General features: G+C 27.9%; 1 protein-coding gene across 3 annotated transcripts; it reads right to left on the reverse strand.

The window, feature by feature from the left end:
• Positions 1–26,240, reverse strand: LOC129913762 (elongation of very long chain fatty acids protein 7). 3 transcript variants are annotated; one of them, XM_055992602.1, is made up of 8 exons: positions 26,190–26,240; positions 25,903–26,011; positions 5,124–5,229; positions 1,422–1,612; positions 1,272–1,352; positions 1,047–1,209; positions 836–972; positions 1–769 (listed from the first exon to the last, which is right to left on the reverse strand). In XM_055992602.1, exons 3-8 carry the CDS (start codon positions 5,191–5,193, stop codon positions 566–568), a joined length of 846 nt encoding a protein of 281 aa, XP_055848577.1. In that variant the 5' UTR covers positions 5,194–5,229; positions 25,903–26,011; positions 26,190–26,240; the 3' UTR covers positions 1–565. The 3 variants fall into 3 exon arrangements, with proteins under 3 accessions (XP_055848577.1, XP_055848578.1, XP_055848579.1); XM_055992603.1 differs by lacking the exon at positions 26,190–26,240 and having other exon boundaries at positions 25,903–26,089; XM_055992604.1 differs by lacking the exons at positions 25,903–26,011; positions 26,190–26,240 and adding an exon at positions 7,643–8,019.
• Positions 26,241–27,459: the final 1,219 nt, after the last annotated feature.

A 27,459-nucleotide genomic window follows, 5' to 3' on the forward strand; every position in this document is an offset into this window, starting at 1 on the left:
TGATTATTGAACTTGTGTATTTTGATCTTGTTTGATCAGATGCCAACATTAGCTTATATCTGTTCAGAAATGATCTATTCACAATAGATTGCTAACAGGAGTGAGTGTAAATTTTGTTATAAAAGTTGTATAGTTTTCAACGGATGCATTTAAATAATATCTATAATTAGTTTTTAAATAATAAAACCTTGGCAATGGTAAAAGCTAGATAGAGGAAAAGGAAAATATAATATATAGGTATTATTTTATCTTTAAACTATTCCTTAGTTAAGTCTTAAAGAATTTTAAAGAAGGTTTTTTTCGAAGTTTTGTTCCTACCAATTATTTTTTTATGTGTACTATAATTCTTATATTTTTGTATCATATTATTTTGCATTTATAAATTAACAAATTCAAAATGTCCAACTACCTAACTTAATATTTGGTCCTATTTACACATTAATGTACACACTTAATGTACATATTCTGAGCTAAAAAGCTCAAATTAGAAAGAGTTAAAAAAAAAAATTTATAAAACAAAAGGAAATCTAACCCAAAAAGCCTTAGCCCTATTTGTATGATTAACTTATTCCTTCTTTTCATCTTTTGCGAGAGCTTCTCGCGCCGCTTGAGCTGCTTCCTTTTTGTAACTTTTAACATAGAATGCACTGAACATGTAGGTGAATAGACCAGCATTGAATGTCAGCAAGGCGGCAATTGATTTGGGGAATTTGCAGCTGGGTTGGAACTGAATTTGTAGGGTGTGCACGAAAATGATCAAAAATTGGATCTGTAAATAAAGAAAAGAATTTTTTTAGTATTTTCTGTATAGTATTCTTTTATAAGATGATCTCACAATTTGCATGATGGTGAGGTACTTCTTCCACCAAAGATACTTCTGTACTTTTGGTCCTAAAGCTGACAGCAGGTAGTATGCGTACATAACGATGTGGATGAAGGAGTTAATAAATCCTAGAAGGGTTCCATGTCCACCTGGATTTAAAGGGTTTTTTAATATTTAAATTTGTATTCAGGATCAATAATTAATTTATTTTAATGGCACTTACCGGCGAAATATTTGACTCCAACGAAGGCACAAACTGGCATCAAAGTATGATGATACAAATGCAGGAATGAAACTTGACGTTGACGTTTTCTAAGGACGAAGAACACTGTGTCCAAGAGTTCTGTGAGTTTTGCAATATAATACAACCATACAGCACCGGCCATCTGTATAAGTAAATGGATAGGTAAATTAAGATACTACAGATATTAGAAAAATTCAAACTTACCCTCATTGAAATTGGATCGGTTTCATAGATAACTTCTTGACATCTAAAACTGTAATGACCACCCCAACCACCTTTAAAGCCCTAAAAATTAAATAGTGGTTGTTTTTAAAATTTTATTTATAAATTGTTAATAACATGTTAATAACTCACTTCATAAAAGAGAACATAACTAAGTAAAACTTGGAAAGCATTATAGACGAGGAGAGTAGTTTTCAACTCAAAGGGTTTCCGATCACGCATATAACGAGGTCCAGCATAAAGGCAGAAGTACAAATAGACACCCAAAATTGTAAAAAGCGGTCCTGGAGAGTTCGATAAGAACCAGCTTTTGGTGCGAAGATCTGAAAGAGAGAATGCATTAATTTAATAAAATCTGTTTTAAAAAAATAATAAATAGTTTTATATCTTTTAAAATAACAAATCTTTTGGAATAGGAAAGTATAATTTATTAATGTGCATTTATGCAAAATTATTGCAAGAAAAAAGAGGAGGTTGAGTCAAAATTAGAAAAAAAAACCTTGAGGGAAGAAGGTCCTTACCCCTATTTGTGGTTTTCTAAGAAAGTAATTTAAAGAGAAAAAAATATACAAAACAATGGCAACACTTAAAATTTTGAGCTTCACTTTGTTTTATATTCGAAAAATTGTGAATACGCTGTGAATTGTAAATTTTAGGGGAATTTGAATACGAATTTATGCGACTAATAAGGGTGAATTATATTTCAAAAAGCCCAGTAAAAATAATCAAAAATAATGAACATTATTCATTGTTAACGTTTGTCTTCTTTCTTTATTTAAAAGATTTATGAAAAATTCTTTATAAAGAATACTCAGAAGTTTGATAAATTGGTCAGGGTAAAAATATTTGCCGTGTTTAAATTTTTCTTATAAAATAAATATTGCGCATACGCCACAGTGACCATCAATTTCAACAATATCTTTGAACAGACGAACATTTCTAACAAATAATTTGTGTTTTACTGTTTCCGTTTTAAGTGGACTTAGCTACAGCCAGGGAAATTTGACATTAAGAAATCATTCAGTTGACAAATTGTTTTAACTGTCAACATAAAAATAGAAACCATGAACAAATCAGTTGCAGAAAAAGTTGAATGACTTGTTTGTGTATGCTCTACTTGTAATGAAACATTTTCAAATTTTTCAAGGGGGTATTTAGTTAAATAGCATTCTCTTACTTTGAAAAAAAAAAGAACAATTTTCAATGATCATAACTAATTAAATTATTATAATTATCCTTAGTTGTTAGATGCACGGATGCACAATTTTGCATCAAATTTAATTTTCCTTCATAGAATATTACTTGTAAAATTCAAAAACCAATATATTTATACATTTTATACATTATTTAAGAAATATGGGACGTCATTCTTTCTTCTGATTTTTATTACATTTGAAACTACCTATAATCAAAATCGAATCATTTGAATATTTTAAGAATTATTAAATTGTCTAATTTTAATAATTTTGTGAGACTGTGTAAAGTTACTAATCGTGACAATTTGTTGGTCCTAAAATTCATAGACCAACAACAAAGAAATGCAATACCATTAAATATAAAAAAATTAATTTTGAGTTGTTAAATAATAATAATAAGTGTAGTAAAAAATGTTGCTTTATTAATATTTGAAGGTAGTCAGTGTTGCAAGTTTTATTATAATCTTCGAAGCAACCTTCTTTTCAGAGATTATTTACTGAATCTTTTTTGATATAAAAAGAAAGAATTGCAAATTAGTATTAAATCACTCTTTATTGTAGCATCAATCAAAAAATACTCTTGGTGCCATCTTTTTATGTTGACATTCAAAACAACCATTTCTTATGTAGGTCTGATGCTATCAAAAGACATTGGCTTGTATCTACTTTTAATGTATACTTGTCGCTTTAATTCTTCACACATTATTGATTTTTATTAGTTTCATTTCACCAAACTTATGATCCCAAAAATCATGGTAACTGGACAAGGTGAATGAAATACATTTTTATATTTTATGCTTTGTCGTAATATTTAGTTAAGCCTGATTGTTAACTAGAAATTTTGTTCAAATGTTCATAACAATACCTTTACTGATCCTCATGAAATTAAAATATTTTATAGCACAAAAAAGATTAAACATTAAAAATTATGGCTTAGTCCCAAAAGGTTCTTCTTTGTGGCTAAATTACGTTAAGGCAAATTTTTATAGTGTTATTCGTCTTATTTTATTTATTTATTACTAATATTAAATGCATTATAAAATTACAAATAAATAATAGATAAATATCAAGGCATTAACATAAATGCTATCAGCCTTTTAATCGTCTTATGTCACGGTGTTGAAACTAAAAACCTGAAAGTTTTAAGGCTTACAAAAGAAAAGAAAACAATATCGATCTAAGTAATTCATATTTATATGAATAAGGGCCAATTTTTCAACAGTCAGTTAAACAGTCAGTTAGTACGTATTCCCCAAATAGAGAGAAAATCAATTTTGCAACAGTCAGGTATACCTTATTCCTAGAATAAAACATTTAATAAAGGAATAAAACTATCTGCTTCTTTCAGAGACGAATAAAATTTATTCTTAGGAATAATCTCAACAAAAATATTTTGTCATTTGTCAAAGCTGCTTTGAAGAAAATATTAATAAAATCGATTTTTTTGAGATTATAAATTATAAAGATGGTTTTTTTCACAAATTTAAAGGCGGCAATGCGTTTAAAAAATACAAGGGAACACAAGAAAACAAAAACTATTTTGAATAAAAGTGACGTTTAATTTTGAATATTTTTGAATTTGACATTTTTTTTGTTATTCTGTAGAATAGAGTTTTCTTGATTAAAAAATTCAATTTTGTTATCTGATTGTTTATAAGCCTAATAACTTTATTCGTCGAACAGTTAACTGACTCTTTATTAGAAGATTGAAGAATCGGCTCTAAGTGAACTAATTCTAAAACCAATTCAAGAAGATTCTGTAAGAGATATCAGCATAAAGTTTTTAACATTTGATAAACCTATATTTAGGGAAAAAGAAAACACAAAAAAAAAAGTTTTTTAGTTTAAATATTTCATATGATTCAAAACAAAAACCATATGAAGTCAAAGTGCGCACTCTTGAGCCTAAGTTAGGATAAGATCGCGCAAACTCTTGGGTAAAAGCGCGCACATAATTTTAATAGGAATCTTGACAGTCTACGGCTACTAAATTTCTAAAAACTTAATGTAATACTAAATTAAACAAAAAGTACTTTCAAAAGTTCCAAGTTTTCACTAAAATGAATGAAAATATTAAAGAAAAAACAAATTAAGTTCAAATACAAAAACTTTAACTTTATTTATAAAACAAAACAAACAAAAAATGTTTCTAATTAAATCAGAGCCTTTCTTTTTTAGAATTCATGAATAACAGAATTCGTTTCTCAAGATTCAAGTTTAAAAATTCTCTGTACTGTAAATCAGATTAAAAAAAAGAAAAGTTTAATATGGGAAGAAGTGCGCGCTCTTACCCACAAAAGAACTGCGCGATTTTACCTACAAAGGTAGCAAATGTTTGACTAAAATCAAGTATAAATATGCACTATTCAAAAATATATGCTACTCTCGGTATCTAATGCTGCAACGCCGACGCCACACACTTTTCCAGCACAACTTTTTTTTTTAGCCGGGTTTTTTCAACCCTCTTTTAAAATAAAATGGAGCTGGGAACACACTCGCAAAGATAGTCACTTATTGACGCCTTACTAAGCGCTGATTTCCTCATTTTTCGTTTTAATATTTTTTGGACACAACTCGAGAAATAAGCAGTGCGCGCTCTTACCCACTGCGCAATCTTACCCCAAATGACTCTACCTACCTTCATGTTCCACAAAAAAGTTCACCATACGGTCCACCACTGTATCCGTTTCATTCATTCTCATAGACATTTTTCACACTTCTCCCTGTGGGGTTTTTCGCATAAACTAAAATGAAAACAAAAAGAAAACAAATATGTTAGTTTTATTGACAAGTAATTATACAAAACCCTTTAAAACAAAAAACAAGTTAAAACACTTCATTGTCAAAAATCAACACAAAAAAATTTCAAGAGTCTCTAAAGAAATTCACAACAACTAAATACTTAAACAACATCATGGTGTTGACGTGTTAGGTTAAGAATAAATATTTATTAAATAAATAAATGATTATTTATGTAAATGAAGGAAGATGTTTGTAGATATAGAATAAATACCTAGCAAGTTTTTAGATGATTTTACTAAAAGGTAGTGTAAAGTATATCACCATCAATAACAAAACTATCAAGTGCTAAATAAGATAAACGAAGCAATGACAAAATAGCAAACATTTAAAAGAACACGAGTGGCTTGACCGTGAATCTGTTGAAAATATTGCAAAATTGTTACTTTTGTCGTTAAAATATATCACAAGTATCTAGCGACTAAGTGTATCAATGCTTAGTAACACATTATGTAGTTTAAGACAAAACAATTGCGTAAGAGTATCATATACAAGTTAATGGAATTTTCAAATTGGTGGAATCAAAATTTTATTTTTCTTCAAGGAGCAAAATACAATTTCAATTTTCTTTATTGAGTCTTAAAAAATCAAAATAATTTTTGTTTTAATTCATTTAAATTAATTTTGTAATTAAAAATTATTTTTTTTTTTAATTCACTCAGTTTGTTTATTTTTTTAATTACTTTCAGTAGCCTTTTTTATGAAATAAAACTTATTTTTTTTATGAAAATAAACTGGGCTTTAATAAAAAGCACAAAAAATTAATACTCATTAACGTGTTTTTTTGACTAAAATGATATGAAAGTGTAAAAACAACTTAAAAAACGAAGAAAATTGAGTTTGATTCAAAATTGTGGAGAAACGGTTGTCCGCGGAAAAAAAAGTTTTGAGACAAACTTAAACTGTAATAAATTCTTGATTGGTTGTAAAAAAAATCTTTTAAATCAAACGTAGTTTGGCAAAGATAAGGCCAGTTAAAGGACAAGAGAGCAAAAATCATAAAAACCGTGGTAACTCGAAAACGGGACGAAAACGAGAAAATTACCTCTTAAGTTTTTTGACTTAAATTAACATGGTTTTCATTTGGGGTGGTGACTGTTGGACACCCTGTATAAACAGTTTAGCATTCGTACAAAAAAAAAGACCTAACACAGTACCTTACATAGAACCGCTTTTCTTAAATCTGACTTTCTGCAAAATTGCTGATTGTATTTCAAAAAAAACTTTGTATACAATTGCATTTATGCAATTTCAACATAAATCAGAAATAAAATTAAAAAAAAAAAAAAATAATTTAAAAAAAAAATTTGAATTTTTTTTTTTGAAAAATCAAATTTTCGAAAACCGGACATTGAATTTTTTTGATTTTGATTTTAGATGTTGATTAGTTATTTCTACAAAATGGCATAGGTACAAATTTTATTTTAAAACTTTTTTTCCAAAAAATTTATTTATGAAAAATTAGTTTTTTATTGCTTTAAAAATAGAATTTTATGTGCTTTTTGTTTTTTTTTTTTATTTTATACTAGGTACCTTCATTGCCCAGATTTCGTTATTAAAATATAAACATTTAAGCAACTTGGACTCTTAGAGCAAATTCGTGCGACCAAGTTGTGCATTTTTTTTTAAATTAAAATGTTTCCACATAAAAATAAGATGATTTTCCTCTTAAATTAAGTGGATTACTTTTAAATATGGACAATCAAGAAATTAAGGAGATTTGTCCGCTTAATTTAAGACGCAAATCATCTTGGCAAAAAACCATCCAGAAATCCGCTTATTTTTAGGTGGTCTTTTTTCCCCGTGTACTTAGTTGTCAGAGTTGATCCAAATGTGAGTGAAATTAGGTTCAGAAACTGGTGTTTTAATTTAACGGTAATCGCGTTCGTTTATTGGACAAAAATATTAATATATATGTATTATGGACTCATGGACTGTCACCCCGCAAGTTCTGAGATCAAAACGTGCAAACGTGTTTTTTTCTTCGATTTGCAAACAAGCACCGACCTAAATATCAATTTATAAAAGCATGACCCAACTTTCTTCTTCACATACCTACATTTTTCTTGCAATTTAATATTTACTAAAAGTCCTTGGATATATTGTATAAACTTGCCGAAATCAATTTATCTTAAACAAACAAACTGCATTTCTCAATGAAAAGCTTTTACTTGTTTTTTTTTTTTTTTTACTTCCCGCACAAACACAAATTTCGTTCGAGTCATTAACAAAATAAAATTTGATCACTAATTGCATAATTTGTAAAAAGAAAAAAAAAAAACATAAACAAAACTTTGAAAAAAAAAAACCCTAATTTGTGAGCCCATTGACTAAATATGCCATAAAAAACAAACTCACATTACGTTGCTTTTTGGTAGGTATTCCGACAGAAAAAAAATTCACCAAGCGTATCTAACACTGTGAGCTGTGACTTTTAAGATACTCGCACTTTAAAATTTAGTGTCTGGGTCATGTTGACTACTACAACACTCCATGACACTGAAATGAACCATTGGAGTGTTATGCGTCCGAAGTCAAATATTCACTTTCGGTTTCATATTTTTGCGTGAAAGATACGACGACCCACACGAAACAAGTATAGTTAACAATCTTTTTTTTGTTTTTTTTTTTTTGTTTAATTTGATTTTCTGACAGGTGCTGATGGACCGGACGGTTAGGTGAAGCACTTAATTGAATTATTCCCGGGGACAGCAGTAAAACTTGTATTGATTTGTTTAACAATCACGATAATACTAATGCGGCAGTTCAAAGAAACGATCGGCTAACCTAAAATTGGCATACAAAAACATAAGCGAAGTTTCTGCTGACGAAGCTGTTACTGTTGGTTAACATTGGGCTATAAAAAGGTTCTGGTGTACAATCTAGATTCAAAATTAAATTTAGTTTTGTTGTTGTTTACTTTTGCATATATATTGTTGAATTGACCTGATTTTAGGGTTTCGTTTTTTGTTTTTGTTTTAATAATGAGGAAATAAGTTAGGGAATGAGAACTAGAGCAGGTGCTTAAGTGGTGATCGAATTCAAAGTAGTGTTTTTGAAATATTTACAAGAGTATTAAGTACCTACACTTTTTACATATCGCATGTCGCGTGCGATTTTTTATTATTTCAGTATGGCAGTAAGATATTTATTAAATAAATAAATCGATGGCTCTAAGTTCAAGTATAAAAACCATTGTGACATACCAACTAGAAGCGAGTTTGTTGAGCCTTTTTTTTCTTTTGACAAAAATGTTTAAATTTATGAGATTTTTATAAAAGTAAAAAATAAAATTTTTGTTAGTCAAAATCGGCTCCGCGAAACTAGGCCCCAGGAAATAAGGCCCCAAAAGAAAAAATTAAATAAGGCCCCAAATTGGGGTATTTTTTCATAATGAAAATATACCCCAGTGAAACAAGGCCCCATCGAAATGAAAAAATGCCCCAAAAATAAATGAAATAAAGCCCCAACTTGTTTTGAACTTTTTTAGAAAAATGAAATAAGACCCCAATTTTTCTTTTTCATAATAATTAATTTATTTTTGGTAATGAAATATCACCCCAAACCAACAGAACCATCTTTATGGAGGGAACTTTTAAAATTGTTCCTCAAGGATGTTTCAAACTGTTGTTGCGTTTTTTTTTTCGGTTATTCTGTTACTTATTAATGCTTTTTTCAATGATCCCTGATGGTTTTTTACATTGAAAGGCATTTGTTTGCAGTGCAGCACGATGTTTACATTGAAAAGCATTAGAAAGTAACAGAATAGCTGCAAGAAATCGCGCGACTTCTTGTAGCTATTCTGTTACTCCCTGATGGTTTACTACACGGTCTTAACATGGAAAGGCATTAGTTTGCAGCACGATCTTAACATTGAAAAGCATTATTAAATAACAGAATAGCTGACAAAATCGCGCGATTTTTTTCAGCTATTCTGTTACTTACTAATGCTTTTCAATGTAAAGATATTGCTGCAAACCAACAGGGAGTCCACAATATGCGGTACTTTGCCAATTCTGGGTCCTTGATAAGCGGAATTTTACAACAGTTTTTTTGAAAGATAATTTAGTATACCTAGCATTTTATGCGTAAATTATGAAATAAAGCCCCAAATTGTTTTTAAAATAAAATGAAATTTCATGGAGGCCTTATTTCGTAATGAAATTATGCCCCAAAACCAAAATGAAAAAAGGCCCCAAAAAATGAAATAACACCCCAAAATTTGAGAAATTTCGTTGTTGTTATTTTGTGTGTATTTTTTTGGGGCCTTATTTCATTTTTTTATTGGGGCCTTATTTTCTAGAACCTAATTTCGCGGAGCCGTCAAAATTAAATCGAAATTCTTTAATTTTTGTGCAAAAATTCGGTCGAATGAAACAAAAAAAAAAACGGCTGGATGTATCCAATCGAAACTTTGTACGGTTTTTATGGACTGTAAAGGTCACAATCAACAATACTGGTTTTCTAATTATTTTTAACTTTGCACCTGATTATACCAAAAGCCACCAAAAGCCTTTTTTTTCTTGTATTTTCAAGTTAATGCATTCAAGAGCTTTAAAACCCACTTTTTAAATTCCCGTACGATCATTTTTACGGGAAATACAGTCACTTGAAAAACCAAAATTAAAATTGTTTTCATCCCCTAATTTTTGTCTGCTTGTGAAACAGTTTGGAGCCAGGGGCGTACACTCCCTTGGGGCAAGCGGGGCGGTGCCCCGGGGCCCCCGACCGATCCCAGGGCCCCCACTGGAGACAATGCAGAGAAGGAAACTGTTAGCATAAATTGAGTTACGAAGTTAATTAAATGTATTTGAATCACTTCGGATACAAGGGACACAAATTATGTCATTCAGTGTAATGTATAATGCATTGATAGCCACACAATATAATATTGATTTATTAAAAATTTACCCCAGAGTCCCCAAAAAAATAAACTGCTTTTTGAAAAGAAAAATTATAACTTTATCTTAGGGCCCCAAAAAATATTACTTGAAAAATCTTTGCAACCACAAATAATACATTAGGGGCTCCAAAAAAGCAAAAAACAACTTCAGGCCAGGGGCCCCAAAAGCCTTTACTTCAGAGCGTCAAAAAAAATTAAATTAAGAAAAATTGTTTTTTAAATTAAATTACATTTGTTGATGGATTACTAAATATTACTTTATGAGCCCCAAAAAATATGACTTCGGGGCTCCAAAAATATTATATATTATATTATATTATTATATTATATGAAGGGTCCCAAAATCATAATTTTTCACTAACCTCGTTACTTGAGAGACAATCAAATATTAATTTGGGAGCCCCAAAATCTATTACTAAGGAGCCCAAAAATATTCATCAAATTTTCTGATGGTATGACAAATATTATTTGAGGATCCTCAAAAGCTATTACTTCCGTGGTTCAAAACAATCAAATGGAAAATTAAATATCAATTCAGGGGCCCCAACATAAATACATCAGGGCCCAAAATAAAAACATTATGTTATTGGTGGCATTCCGAATATTACTTCAGAATATTAATTCTTGGCTCCAAAAAAAATATATTATATTTTAGGTTCCTCTAAGCACTTAATTTTGAGGCCCTAAAAATAATATTTCAGGGGCCCCAAAATAAATAAACTATGTTTGATGATGGAAAATCAAATGTGTACATATTCCTTCAGAACAGAGGCCCCAAGAACAATGAATTCTAAGCTATTTAAGGGGTCTCTAAATATTTAATTTTGAGTATTTACTACTTTTATGATAGAAATTTTAAGTAAGTATAGCAAAGTGCATTACGAACATATTAAAAAATTAAAATAAACCTAAAAATAAATAATCCATACAAAAAAATTTATGGCGTATACGTACTTTTTTTTGTATCTAAGGGGCCCCCAAATATCAAAGGGGCCCCAAAATATAGTCTTGCCCCGGGGCCCCGTAGACTCAACGTACGCCACTGTTTGGAGCTTATTTCATTATCTAAAATAAAGTTCATTATGAAAGAGCAAAATTGTGGTTTTTTTTTTCAAAAAAGTCAAAACAAGTTGGGTATTTCAATTATTTTTTGGGGCATTTTTTTTTTATTTTATTTTTATTTATTTTCATTTTTTGTTTTTTTGACCTAATTTCCTGAACTACTGCAAATTTTCTTCAAACTTGGTGGTTAAAGCTTTTTCATTAATACCTCGATGGCATTCTTCTATTATATATTTTAAAGTTTGGTTTTGTGTACGTTCGCTATCCGGCTACACCGGCTGACTTAATTTTTTTTTTAAATCAAAGAGACATAAGAGGAGAAAGTTTAAGGCAAAAAAAAATTTAAGACTTTATAGGGTAAATAGGTGTAACACGACATTGAAAAAAGAGGCTATTTTCTAAACGGTAAGTTGTAAAGAGTTGACTTTTTTTTTAAATAATAGATTTAAATAATAGACAATTTTATTCAATAGTTAAAAAAGGTATTGAAAAAATTCAAAAAAATTTTAAAACCAAGTTGTGAAGGTTTTTTTGCAGTCATAGGCCTTCGACAAAAGACTAATTACAGGTACGCAAAATTTTGCACAGAAATTTGAGTTACACCATTAGAAAGATATTAACAAAAAAAAAATAGGGGTCTAATACGGATTTTTTTTCATGGGCAATGTATTTTGAAATAAAAATTTTTGAAAAACAACTAATTTTTAGCGACATTTTTGAGTAGTCTTTAATTTTTTTGGAATTTTTAAAAGTCTGTAAAAAATCTCAAACTTATAGGAAATATAGGTTTTAGTTATGCCCATACATTAGTATTTTGCATAGGCAACTTTTGCTAAAAGTTTAAAAGTAAATATTTTTAAACTTGTCTTATGAACTTTTCAAGTTTTGATTCTCTTTTTCATTTGAAAATTAAGTAATTACAGAGTCGAAAATTAGAAATAAATACAAGAAATGGCGGAACGAAGTCCGCCGGGTCAGCTAGTTATTTATAAATTGAAACCGTTTAAGGTGTTTTGTAACTTTTAAGATTATTGATAAAAATTATTATATAAAACTTTTAACATTCTAAGCAATTTTTTAACTTTTTTTTAATCAAAAACTTTTTGGGTAGGAAGTAAAATTTCAAATGAGAGAGGGGGTATGTCCTCCTTTTTCTAAAATAGTGACTTCAAATATAAGAAAAAAAAACGTCAATACTTTTACTTAACTTTCAATTGTCATCGAATACAAATTTTAGCACCTTTTTATATAAATTTCATTATTTTTCGTAAAAAAATTAACATACCTACATGCAAATGGTTTTTGACATTAAAATTCTTGAAAAGTATCACTTTACGCAGTGTTTTCCCGACTGCGAGTTCCAGCTTTTAGCTTAACTCTAACAACAGCACTGTGGAAAAAGTTTCAAATCGGAGGGAATAGCTACTTTGAAGGTGACGAAAAAATTAAGAAGAAAAAATCAAAACTTTTTGATTTTAATCTTAATCAGTTTTATTTAACTTTGAAATGAAATTCAGTGGTTTTTTACAATCAATCATACAATTTGTATTTCGTAATCCCATAAGTACTTTAATTATATTGTAAACACTACTCCTTATGAGTTTAACTTCAATCTCTACTATCAAAAAAAATGGTCCCTAAGAAAAAGTTATAGGTAGTCTTATTTTATTAATAAAACCAATCCTAAACATCAACTGCAATGGAAAATTATCATTGTCATTAAAATCGTTATGCTTATAGTAGGTGACAATTGAAGTAATATAAAATTAAAATAAAATTAAATCCATCAGGCGATTATTCACAAAAAAGCTTTGTTTTACGAGTGCGTGACGGCATGTTCGTTTATTATACACATTTCTCTTTTTATGGGATTTCATTATTTTTTTTTTATTTTTATTTTTTTTTTTTTTTGACAAAAAGAGAATAGAGTTGTAGTTACTTTAAAGGTGGGAGTTCTTAGTTGAGGTACACGTCTTTCATAGTATAGATTTATTTTACTCCAGTCTGTCAAAATTGAAGAGCTTAAGGATGCAGCTCATAATGAAAGCACAAGAACATACATATCTTTCAAAAGTGATCTTTACCTAAAGATGCGGATGCTACATTCAAGGTTTTTAGTAAATCTGAGTATCAGCCACAGGCGATGAGTCGTAGGAGGTTATTTACATTTTTTAGATTGACGTAGATAGATAAGTTTTGTTTTTTTCCCTTTTTTCGTATATATTTGATTGGGATTGTGGATAACGATGAAGAGAAGAATTTTTATTATTATTTTTTATTTATTGCATTTGGATTTTTGTATAATTTATTCAAGATATAGAGATTCAGGAAAGGAACTCGTTATACTGAACCGTTGAGTATACAAATTTTTTTTTTTTCAAAAGGGTACATTCTAATTAGGTATATCGACAAACCCTACTAACAATTTTGCTTCTATAATGCTTTACAGAAGCAACAATTGCATCAATAAAGCTTTATAGAACCAAAATTGTTTGTCGGGAAGTATCGAAGTGGTTGGAATTTTGATGTGATTTTTGTGACCATTTCCTTCCCTGAGCTTAGTTGATTTAAAATTGTTTTGCATTTTCTAAATTGACTAACTTACTTTCGAAGAAAAGTTCTGATAAATACCCGATTAAAAATACCAAATTCCTAAAACTATTCTTCTGAGATCTTTTAAAGTTCTCCTCTACCCACTTTCGATTTTAAATGAAAAATTTATAATTTTCCAATCCAATTTTTTTAAACACGTATAAAATATTCTTTGATTAAAATTATGAACTTTCGCGACATCACATTGGACTACATTTTTTCTCTACTATAGGGAAGGTCATTATTATATAACCACCTCTATACCATACCTTTTATAATTGACATTTTATTCTTCTTCTTGTGGTGATGGATAAAAATCACGCAACTTTCAATTTCAAATTCATTACCGCACATGATTTTTTTATGATTTGCGTAATTCTCAACTTTGGCACTGACACTCGTACGTCACGGCAACATAACCGCTAACAGACTTACACAGAGCCGGTGTCGTTGTCATAACAAATTTGTTGGTCAGTTCAGAACGCATGTTAATGAGTTATTGAAAGTAAAAAAAATCTCATTATCACCGTAGAAAATGGTAGAAAATTACCTACCTAATTTTTTAAGAATTATAATATTTTTACATGAATACAGAGTTGTTATAAATTAAAAAAAAAGTTTCAATGAAATTAAAATTAATTTTCTATAATATGGTCACTTGGCTATGTTATGTCTAGTGGTTTACTATATTCTTATGTGTCGGTCAGAGAAAAGATAATTGGTAAAATACTCGTGAAATTATAAAATTATGTGCTTATGTTTAATTTGTAGTATATGCAATTTATATACTTATGTTATTCCGTCATATACGATTACTTCCTTTTTTGGTGTTTTGCTTGAAAAAGTAACCGTCAATATCATTAAAACAACAATAGAAGACAATATTTGCCAATTTCGTAAATTTTGTAAACTTATTTCAAACTACTGAGAAAATTGTACTGTTTCTTCTAAATAGAAACCTGTTTGTTTCAAATAGAATCGAGTTTAATCCTAAATCTTATCAAATTAATTACAAAAAAAATATTATTCAAATGAATTCTATTTAAACCAAAGCCATTTACATTTGACTGTTGTTTTAAAAAAAAGCTCTTTTTACCGATTTCCAAAAAGGAGAAGGTATTCAATTCGTCTGTATTTTTTTGTTTTTTTTTTAAGTTTGTTACCTCATAACTTTGGATTGAGTGAACCAATTTTGATAAATTTTGTTTGTATTAGAAAGCTGGTGCCTGCAGTTTGGTCCAATTTCATTCAGTTCTGTCTATCAAACATGCATAATATGTTAAATTTTTAGAAGCCTGTTTGATAATTTTATTTCGTAAAAAGGCATTGAACATGAACATGTTGGATTCAATTATGAACATATTTTAAATGCTCTAAAACAGGGGAGTCATTCCCTAATTTTTAAAATGATAATCAAAAAGACGATAATCGTCTTACAGTTTGATAATCTTTAAAGCTATTTGAAATCATGTCGCAACTGAATCGGGTGGCCGAGGGTATCCTCCCGAAATTAGAATTGTTTTTTTTTTCTGTAAGTCAATAATCTAAATAAATAAACGATAACTATGTAAATAGGTCTCATTATCGTACAATTTATTCCTTGTTGATATAAATATGAATCTATTTATTTTTTTTTTCTCAGTGTAGAATTATTGTATGTCAAGTTATCCCATGTTATCGTCAATCATTTCACTATGTCCACTCTATTTTATTTGAAGACTATTGAGTTTTATTCTATAGAATTAAATTAGCGGTTTTTATATTTGACTTGAATGCATGCTATAATAGGAATCATTTCTAGGAATCTATATTCTTCTATGCCTTGAAAACCTGAAGCTAATTAATTATTCTGGGATCTAAATAGTACATAATTAGAGTTAAGTGCATCAAATCATTAGATTCAAAAGGAAAATAACTTACTGAAAGGTTGTTATTATCGGTACCTATATGATTCTAATAAAAATAACACCATAAGAAATTAATAATTAAAATCGATTTAAATTATAGCTTTCTTTCAGAACACTATTGACACGAGACAATAATTGTGCTTACTCCTCATAAAATTAAAGAACAACTTTAATATATTAAATCAAATAAGCTATCAATTTATGGGAGAGAAACATATAGAAGTCAATAATAATGACATTAAATAGGCGATCAAGATAGTGTGAACAAGTGTAATGTGCTTAAGAACTATTATTAACTGATAACATCAGCTATTTTAACTCAACCAAACAATAAATTATAATTTTGCTACAATGCATAATTAATGTGGAAATTTTATCAGATTAAACAAAATATGTGTATACTATAAATACAAAAAGTAAAAATTTCCAGTAAAAGTGGTATTATACATTTTCATAAAAACATGGCATTTAAAAAAAAAAAAAATAATAATAATAATAATAATAATTTATTATATTCAACTGTTTCATATTAGTTTATTTCATAATTTTACGAAATACACCTGTGGAAATATTATTTAAAAAAAAAAAAAACATAATTTGTTTAATATCTCTCTAAATCTGTCTTAAAATTGAAAAAAGGAGTATTTTAAACAAATTGCAAAAAAAAAAAGCAAACAAAAAAAGTTGCGAACTTAGACATTTGAATTGATCAGACAACTTTTTTTTAAATATTTTACCTATCACAGAATAAAAATAAATAAACTTATTTAAAACAATTTTACAGGTTATGCAAATGCCAATTTTGGTGTTTGATGATGTGTTGAAGTTAAAACAAAATCAAAACCTATACCGAATGAAACAAAAATTTTTAATTCTTTGTTTGTTTGTTGTGAAGAATTATATAAGCATTGAAGTTCGTATGCCCTTTAAATCTCATATTAATACTTATCATCATCTTTTTCATATGAAAGAAATGATAAGAAACTTAAATAAAACAAATTCATGAAAAAAAGTCTTTTCCTTTGAACGAAATTCATCCATTTTTTTTTAATTTGAGTTTGAGTTTTTAATTTGAGTTTAAGCACATGGGTTCTAATTTGGTTGGACACAATTTTAAAATTAAAAAAGGTTTTCGCAAAACATTATCATTATAATGTTGACAATCTTTTTTTTAGGAATTATGAATACAATATTCGAATTCTTCGGAAAATTCTACGTCAATTTCTTATGCATATTCCTTTAAATTTTGAAACCGAAAAAAGTTATAGCGACATGAAAAAGTACAAACCAAATTCGCACCAGTGGATTAATTAGCGAAATGAGATATCTAACAACGCAATGGATGCGCCATGCGCCCTAGCCATATGGAGGTCCTCAGTCCTCATTAAAATTATTTCACACTTACGAAATTTTACAAGTCAAACCCTTAAAACAAAATGCTCACATTTTTTTTCAACTTTGTAGATTATATACCAAAACTTCTTTAAACAATGACGCATAATCAGTTAATTAAGGTAAGCAATGGAATTTACATAAATTGATTTTATGATGATTGGACATTAAATTTAAATATTTTGCCTTTAAACCCCTTAGCAACTTTTATACTTACATCAATTTGGTACAATTCCTCCAGAGTCAGATTTGACTTCTTCTTACGAATAAAAACTTTTTAATATGAAAATTATTCTTCTGTCAATTTACTGTGTGTTAGAAGTGAAAAACTACCTTTTAGTGTCACTTTTATAACTTTTTGCACTTAGTTGGAATTTCAATATAAATGTACATTGCTTGTACTAATAGTATTGTATCTTTTTAAATTTCATAAAAATAAAAAAAAAACTAACTATTCGTTTTATTAATATCGTTTCAACATCTGCTAACATGCATTAACGCCTTTATAAATATCATACAGTTGACAATTAACCAGTACTGAAACAAATACCAACTTATTTTATGCTCTCCCAAAAAAAATAATTTTGAATGTTAAAAGCTAATATGCTTCAAAATTTTAATAATAAGAAGAAGAATCCTTATATTATGCAAGGAGTTCTACATTCACCAAATTTTTGTTTTTAATTAAATTTAAATTTTAAGCGTTTATGCGATTATTATTAATATTAATAAAATTCTGTCCATTTTTTTTAGAAAAATAAAAAATCAGTTTTAAAATTGAAATTCGAAAATAAATAGCCAAAGTTTATGATCGTTTAAGTTATAACTGTGGTAAATTCTTGTCACATTTTTAGAGCTCGTGTTGTCGGTGAGAAAAAAAAATTATGTATTCCACAAAGTCACCATCAAAGATTGGATAGAACTTAATGGTTTTAGTTTACATATGCAAACACTTTTAGCAAAAAAAAAAAATATATTGGTATTTGTGATGAATTAAATTTATTCTCTTACTGTCTTTTTTTTATAACCATTTTATATTCTTTACATAGAGATAAAAAGAAAATATTTGTTTGATTTGCAAAAATATGTTAATGTTTAAAGGTCAAAGAACTTCATTATGATGTAAGCTAACTGAATAAGTATTGATGAATGAATGCTCTCGGTAAAAAGTTTCAATAAACAAAAAGAGTTATTGAAATAAGAAACGAGTTATAATATAAATTTTATAATCCATCTTTTTATTAGCATAAAAAAGGGCATTGGCGAATGATGATTATTAAACATAAGTATAAAAATAGTTTTTTTTTATTATTAAAATTCAAATTTTTGAATTAATTTGATTTTAATAATTCATGTTTTATTAAAAACTCAAGACTAAAAGAGTAGTTTGTGTTTTGTATACCTACAAACCAAACTAACAACGCAAAAATCATTTGCAAATGTTTCAAGTTTTCAAGAAAGTGTTACTGTTACATTGACCTATGAATATAAAATTAATTCACAAAAAAAAAAAAAAAACTATTTTGCACCAATTTATTATCTTCTTCAAACCGATATTATTCGAATGTAACATGGATTCTTTAAGCTTATTTGTGTTAATCACTCGAAAATTGGAAGAAATAAATAATGTAGACTAAGCTTTATTAAAATTCTAAAATTCTAAAATGTGCTGTTAGAAATCACTTTAAGCTTAAGCATTTAGCGGCTTAAAAACAACATAACTTTAATTAAGTATTTCTTTCATTCATCTTGTCAATCTTTTCTGGTTTCTTGTTCTTAGTTTGAGACACACCTTTTTTTGATGAAAATAAAACAAAATAATAAAACTAAACAAACGTTTTAAGAAAAATTTGATAGTTTTCAATGTCATCGAAATTATTCAATGCCAACAACATTTTTTATTAAATTCTACAACAAAACTTCCCGCATCATAACAATATTATTCTTACTTAAATTATTTTGTTTACTAAATTGAAATAGATTAAGAACTAATATAAAAATTAGTGCCAATAGGGATATCAAAAAATTATTCCTTCTTTACGAATTTGTTTTAAATTTAGAATCTTGTTTTTATAAATTGATTGAAGATTATATTGTTTGTTAAGTAAATTCATCTTAGATATCGTAGGCACAAAGCCAAAACCAAGAATCTGAAAAATTGTAGTTTTAAGAAAAACGGCTTCAAAGTTTTGGAAACTCATTTAAACTTAGGGAAACTCATGAAAATAAATTGATAATTAAGGCTTCTGGGCAACAGATAGATGTCTGGGGTCGATGCATTTAATAGAGGGCTTGATAAAAAATTAAATAATGCATTAAAGTGAAAATGTCCTAAAATGCAGATTCGCGGTTTTGGCTTTATTTCGAAGATATAATATATAAATATGATTACAAAGTCTTGTTCTTGTTTGGAAAAATTTCATAAGCAAACAAATAATCAGCCTTATCGTAAGTTTTCACGTGAGTAAGATTCCACCCGGAAAAATTCAATTTCACTTTTCCCCTATTGTGAGTTCCGGGCGAAAAGTTGTTCACGTTTGGACATTTACCTTTGTTTTTTAATTTTTTTCAGGTAATTTTCGATGTGTTCGACAGCTCTTATCTCACTAAAATTTTGGTGCCAAACAAGAAACTAGTTTAACGGAAAAAGTAAATTCCCTTTGGGTGAAACTCATAATTCCGGGCGAACAAAAATATTCCAAGTGGAAAATATCCCACGTGAAACTCACGATAGGGCTGAATATGATTGCTATTAAAAATTTTCCAAACAAAAATAACAGAATATTTTAAGCCTGTTATGAAAGAGCTCATCATGGGAGATATTTTGGTTCATAAACCATATAAAACTGAACCGAGAGTTCATTTAAGGCATTTGCATTGGTGGTTTCACTCATTCAACGGGAATCCTTTTGTTTTAACAAAAAAAAAAATCGAAAAAATTGAGTGCCCTTTTTCCAATTTATGTGAAACAAAGGTAAAATTTTGCAGGTTGCAATATTTTGCTAAATGAAACAAAACCTTTTAGGGCTACCGCCGATTATATCTGGAGAGGAATCAGTTGAAAATTATTATTTTTTGTATCCTTATCGAGTTTGAATATAAATGAAACGCCCAAATCTAGCTATGCAATTTGTATTATTCGTTGAACATTGACTCTGGGTAGCCTTAAAAAAATTGAACAATTCTTAGGGTTTACGCCATTTTAAAATATTTTTAAATTTTACTTTTTACTAAGTTACTTTTTCGTAAAAATAATCTTTTTTTTTTCAAAAAACAAAACCGACTTCCATGGATCAAAACTGGGTTTTATGGTTTTTCTAATAGTTCCTATGGCTATAACTGAACGAAATTGAAATTGAACATTGCAGCCACCAGCTTTCCAATACAAAAAGAATTATCAAAATTGGTTCACTCAGTCCAAAGTTATGAGGTAACAAACATAAAAAAAAAAAAAAAAAAAAAAAAAAAAAATACAGACGAATTGAATACCTCCTCCTTTTTGGAAGTCGGTAAAAAAAAAAATACATTGAATACCTCCTCCTTTTTGGAAGTCGGTAAAAAATTTAAAATAGCGAACAAACATATGGCATCGATGATAGCAAATGTGAATAAAAGTGGATCTCACTTGAATTTCAACGAAATTTTGTATACAACAGCATTTGTATGGCTTTAATATAGGTAAACTGAATTTAAAACTGAAAAAAATTAATTTTTGAAATTAAAAAAATTGTATTTATTTTTTTAATCTCAAAAACGGTTCACCGAATGTTTTTGAAATTTTGGATTTGACTGTTCTTTATAATTACTCCAAAATGGCATACCAACTTTTGGTTTTGTTTTTCAAAAAATGATACAATTTTTTTTTAAACGGCTCTATAATGATTTTGAATTTTCTTCCTTTATTTTTTAGCATACAGAAACAGATGTTAATTTAATGGAAAAGAAGTTTAAAACCAAATTTTGTCATATTCCTTTTTAGTGTAGTGTTTGGTTTTATAAACTTATCTGGCATCGAATTTCCAAATAGAAACAGCTATGGAAAAATTTAAAACGTACATAATTTTGAAAGATCAACAAAAATCGATAGAAAACACTTCAATATGAAAACACCACGTTATTTCTATTTCTTGAATAAATTAGTACACACATATCTGATTTGACGTTAAATTGATATTTAACTTGGTGTGATGTTTACTATTTACATTGAGGGTGTGCGTAGAGACTCAGTTTATTTGGTTTGAAAAAGATGAGTTGAGATGTTGATAGACAAATTTAATTTCAAATATTTAATCACCTTTAAGATTTTATCTATGAATCGAAACTATAATAATATATCTCTACCAATTGCACATTGCACTAAATATTTTTATCGAAATCACCTTAAATTAGGCAAAAATTAAACTTGATATTTTTTTTTGTATTATTTCTTAATGCAATTGGTTGCCTAACCACCCGTGGGTTTTTCTTTTCAATGCACTCCATTGATTTTTTTTATTGCTTCCTCAACATTCCACACAAAAAACATTTAAAGTAAAGTTTTTCACCCTGACCTTGTAAGACATCAGACCAAAAGTTTAATTTATTTCACTAAAAAAATCTTCCTCATAGTATCCATTTCTCAATAAATTTATGCACATAACTTAAAAGACTTGAGAGATAAAAAAAGAAACAAATAAAATATAAGATGACCAATACCACGCAGCAACAACTATATTTTAGCTATAGTAATACGGGAACCGCCTGAAATAATAATTATTATCAAACAATTTTGGTAGATACAATCATCCCATCAATGTTTGTATTGAGAATTATTGTAGACAGAAAATAAATTAAAAAAAAAAACTGCAAATTGATAGAAGCTACAAATATGTACCTAGATTGTGTGTGATTATTATTTATCTATCCCAAGCACGTTTGAGGGTCGAAAAAAAAGTTCCGCCTTTATTTTTGTTCTATACCATCCTTATATGAGATCTTATATGGTTGACACTTAATGTTAAATATGTAACCACAAAAACACACAATTCGCTAAGTGTTATCAAAACTAATTTAGTTTCAATATTTTCGCATTAGAATAAATCAAAAATGTTGATAAACTTTTTTAAAGAATTTACGATTAAAATAAACACGTGTGTTGGATGATGTGAAAATCGGAAGTTCTAATTGGTAGACACATTTATATTATTTGTGCTAAAGCGTGTGTGTGAATTAATAATTAAACATCAAATTTATATCTTTAAAAATGATATGTATTTAACATATGAAAGCAAAAAAAAATATTGCATAATATTGAAAGTTGCTATCCAATAAAATCAATGGGAAAAAAAGTTTATTTGAAAAACGAAAGACTTGACGTTAGAACTTGATCAATTTGATTTAATTTAAAACTTTATTTATGTATAATTAAGTATATTTTATTTGATACAACAATAAAGTTAACAAAAACAAAATTTCAAAATCAAGTTTAACTAAATAAAAAAAAATATTAACACCTCAATACATTTAAAACATATTCATATATGTGTGTAGAAATATGTAGCATACCACGAGAATCTTTGTTGTGATGAAGATGAGTCTTTATTTTATACAACGAATTTTTTTTATTTTTTTGTATAAACACAAAAGTATCTTGACGTGAAAAAAATAAATAAACCAACACATTTAATTACAACAAAAAATTACAGTTGTAATATTTAACAATTTATTGCTCATAAAAATTGTCAAAAAGAAATATCCCGTCCTTGGAGTGCCTTTAAATAAATCAGAATATTATTTGTTGATTATTTTTAACGGTAAATCCCATTTGAATAGGATATACAAAAAAAAGCCAATCGTCAGTTGAATCATTTGACTGGAATTTTGAAAATGAGAATTAAAGAATTATTTGGATGAGTGAATTCAATCTTAAGGTAGAGAAACAATGTGAGAAAATTAAAAACACATTTTTTACCAATATTATAATGGAACATGTTTTAGTAAATTTCTAAGAATTTTTTCTATTTCTATTTTTGCGCCTAACGAGTTTTCATAAAACAAAGTACATATTAATTACCTATTTTTGGAAATTGTGACGTATTTGTATACTTTTGAACTATGTAATTACTTATTTTATCTTATCATACTGACACGGGAAGCACCAGCTTGAAAATAAAAAATAATCATTAAAATCAGTTCACACAGTCGAAACTTTTGAGGTAACATACAAAAAAAAAAATAACTACAGGATTATCTTCTAAACGGTTAAAGCAATCAATTTGATTCCAAGGAATTTTTTATAGAACATTTAAGCATCTACAAGAATATATCTTGCTAATTTGAAAATAATGAATTTTCAGTGAATTAGAAAATTTTGAAAAGTAAAAAATGTTCTTATAATGTTTTTTAACTTTGAGCTCGAATATCTTTAGAATGGTTAGATTAATGAAAAAAGTTAATAAGTTATTTTTTGTGGAACAATCTATTTCCTACAAGGATATGTCTTGTGTGTTTGATTATTCTAATTTTTCAATTTGTTACAAAATTAAGAACAAAAAACGAATTTTTAAAGATTTTCTCGATTTTTGGACCTCAAATATCTATTCAACGATTAGATAAACAAAAAAAGTGTCCAAGTCCTTTTTTGTAGAGCGTTCAACTTCCTACAAGAATATGAAAAGAAATTTGCTAAAAAGTCAATTAATAAAAAAATTGTTTTTTTTTTAGTAGAAGCTTGATGTAAAAATGGAAAATTGCAAAGCGGAGGACCTTCCCATTAATATAAAGAGCTCATATTTGGTGTGTATATTCTACAGGTGTCTAGCAATAGATTTTTCGGAATACCAAATCAAAAAAAAAAATTTAATTTTTTTGACCCACCCTAATATAAACAGTGCTTCTTCAAGCATTCAAATGCCCATCCATTTCAACAGAAATACATACAACTTTTTAAAAAACCTAAGCATCAAATCGAATTTAATTAGCAAAATAGTTCTCCAAAAATATCAGTTTTTTTCAGATTTAGCGGCCGTACCATATTATAACAACTTACAAAACAAATCTACGTTTAAACAAAAAAAAAAAATAAAACTTAAGAAAACACTCATATCGATTTATTCAAAACTTTCTTAAACTAACGTAATGAAGTACTCAATTCTGAATAATTAATTTTCAAGTGGATGGTTATTTGTATTTTGATTGTAGTATGTATTAGGTATTCTGTTAAATAAAATTAAACAAACCCAGTCCAAAGGGCTTGTACAAATTATTGAATCGATTATTCATATGATTATTTATAAAAATGTTACAAAATTAATTGAATTTCAATTTGAAGATTCCCTACTAGTTCCGGACACAAAAATCGATTTACCTAATTGATTTTTACATTTTCTTGTTCATTTTTTTTCCCACAAATAAAATTATAGCATTCACTATTACATGTTCAACTGATGTAAATATTTTGTGGGCTAGGACTTAAAAAATTTGGTTGGTAAATAAAACAACTGCAAATTTTTGGAAATTATCGAAAATGAATTATTCCATAATTTTTCCTTTTTTTTTTGATCTGCAAATGACAAAATTTCGGTCATTATTAACATTTTTTTTTGCATTTAATATTAATGAACAATTAATAAAGAAATTAAAAGTCACTAAGAAAATTAAGAATTTTTCATATAAAGTGCATAAATTTCAGTGAAAGATTTGATTCCTTAGACTTTTCCTAAGAAGGCAAAGACTGGAGACCTGATCAAAAACGTTCTTATTTCTTTTAAAGTTTTTCAAGAAAGCTTTAGTGGTAACTTTGTCAATCTACCAGATTTACTGGTCCTGCTATTACCAGTTATTGAAATCTCACACAAATGAGAAACTGACATTTATTTCTCACAAATTTGTTAATTGATGGTTAAAGTTATTTGTTTATATTTGTATTTTTTCTTCATAAACAAATGTTGAAATCATATATATCAAAATTTAAAAACACTCAAATCCACTGATCTGTTTTTTTATTTGTTATTTAACATAATTAAACGAAAATCTTTCACAATTATTATCAAAAAGTATCAATTTCCTGCCACAGATGTTTAAAAAGATGTTTAACAAGCCCCCTCAAAATGCACATGCATACACATTTTATTGCACTGCTTTGATTGTTATAACGCATACAAATTTTAAACACTGCTCCATATATGAACAAATCTTCCTATAAAATTCAAATTTGTGTAAAAAAAACTATAATAAATAATCATACATGGCTTGTATTTTTCCACACATTAACCAAAATATACAAAAAAAATCACCAAAATATTGGAATAATAAATTTGACCTTAAAAATTTAGAAAATATCTGCGCTATTGCATAGCACCTTGTTTTCATGGTTAACATCTCTCGGACTCAACCATCATAATCTTGATTCACAAATTCATGATTATTTCATGAAGCCCTCGTTTTTCTTTCTTTTTTTTGTTGTGAAGGTATAATTTTTTTTGTTTCCCGGTCCGGTCCGAAAGAGCCAAAAAAGTTTCGTGTAGCTTTTTTTCTTTTTTTTTTTAATTTTTTTTTATGGAACTTTTAAGAAACATTTCCGCAAAATCACTTTCATTTTCTTGCACCAATTTGAACTTTAACGGTGATAAGTTAATTCAAACAAAATTTAATTTACCACACATGAGTTAGTTGTAACAATAAATCGAAGTAATTATAGCTTATTTTGAATTTGAATTATTTCAAACTTAATTAACTTTAACACTATTTTCATTAAAATCATCAACTTTTTTTTATATTCTTACCTTTTAAATTAAGAAAGCAAAATGTGGTTTGTATCCTTGGTGATGATAGTTCAAAGATTCAAGGATTTTTCAATTGAAAGTCGCTATCCCGATTCCGAAGAAAAAAATGCTTATAAATATAAGAAAAGTTAACAAAATTAACCGAAAACCGATCGAAATAAAAAAAAAAAATACTCAAGAACGTATTTTTTATAAAACTGTTTCTAGATTAAAATAAGATGCACTTTTAGTCCTAGAATTATAACTTGCACTTTTTTAAAACTAGAAACTGTTTTAGTTTTATGTACCTGACGGATTGAATTACTTGCGCCGACTAAAATTCACCCAAACCGACGTTGCCGTCTACTGTTCGATACAGACTCTAATCCGCCAGGTAGTCCCAGGGTGATAGTTCCATCAGGTGAGCTCTAAAAGCTTTTTCTTATGTTAAGATGAGCTTTTTTTTCATAAATCTATCTCAACTTGGCCTCCAACATCGCAGTCGCAGCCGCCATCGCTACCGTTGGTTGTGATAAAGAAAGATATTGTTTCGGCTTTAATGTCTGATGTATAGTATACGCACCATTAACACGGTTACCATCTTCGTAGATAGTTTTTTATATCGAAAAACGAAGTTATTTTATAGGGTTTATGTTTTGCACTCTAAATAAATATGTTCTATTTTTATTTCATTCATACTTTAAAATTTATAATTGTATAATAAAAAATTACGTTACCATTACTTTAAAACAAATGACGTAGGTAAATGAGATCAAAAACTGTAAGCAAATTGATATTTTCTATTTAGATGGATTTTCAGAAAAATAAAGTTCGCAATCTATTTAGTAGTTTAAACATTTTTTTTTTTTCAAAAAACTAAACCAAATATCCAAAACAAAATCATTGGTCCATTTTCAACTTGTTGAAAAGGCAGTTGCATCCCTTTTGGTGCAAGGTCCTACAAATATCAAAAAAAAAAAAAAAAATTAAAAATTCTTTGTTATACCTACAATAATAAAACTGTGCTACAAAATAAAAAAAAAATACACCCGAGAAATTACATAGTGTAGGCTGTTCGTATGGTCGAATAATGCATAAAAATATTTTTGTTATGTTATTGGAACCCTCCATTTTTTTTTTAATTTACAAAAAACCATTTTTACAGACTTTACGATGTAATCTACCAATATCTCAGTCATTTTTTTTTAACAATTCTCAATATGTTACATGTTTTTGGGAAGAGGATTTCCAGACCTTTTGAATGATGTATATAAGTCTATTGTTTAAACAAATTAAGTGTAGGTTTTTATCCCATAAATCTTGAAAAAGTGATTTTTTTCTCAATTTTTTCAACTTTACCCAATTTTTTTTGCAAAATAAAACAAACAAAAAATAAAGTAAGGTTATATTCTGAAAGAATAGGCACAAATTGGCTTATTTTTTTTTTTTTAATTTGACCAAAACTGCGGAATCTATGCTACTTTTTCGTGAATAGAAAATGTGGCTTTTCATGATGTGAATTGCAAGGTGCACAATAGGGTGTTCGTTATTTTAAAATAACTAGAATTTCTATGCTCC

This window comes from Episyrphus balteatus, chromosome 3 (assembly GCF_945859705.1).
Source record: "Episyrphus balteatus chromosome 3, idEpiBalt1.1, whole genome shotgun sequence".
NCBI classification, from domain to species: Eukaryota; Metazoa; Arthropoda; class Insecta; order Diptera; family Syrphidae; genus Episyrphus; species Episyrphus balteatus.

Bases quoted from the DNA above. Each gene is read 5' to 3' on its own strand.
- LOC129913762 (XM_055992602.1), bottom strand. From the start codon at position 5,193: ATGTCTATGAGAATGAATGAAACGGATACAGTGGTGGACCGTATGGTG. The intron at 1,353-1,421 runs GTGAGTTATTAA...TTTAATTTTTAG, and splicing joins GTTATGTTCTCTTTTATGAA to GGCTTTAAAGGTGGTTGGGG. The intron at 1,210-1,271 runs GTAAGTTTGAAT...TTACTTATACAG, and splicing joins CCGATCCAATTTCAATGAGG to ATGGCCGGTGCTGTATGGTT.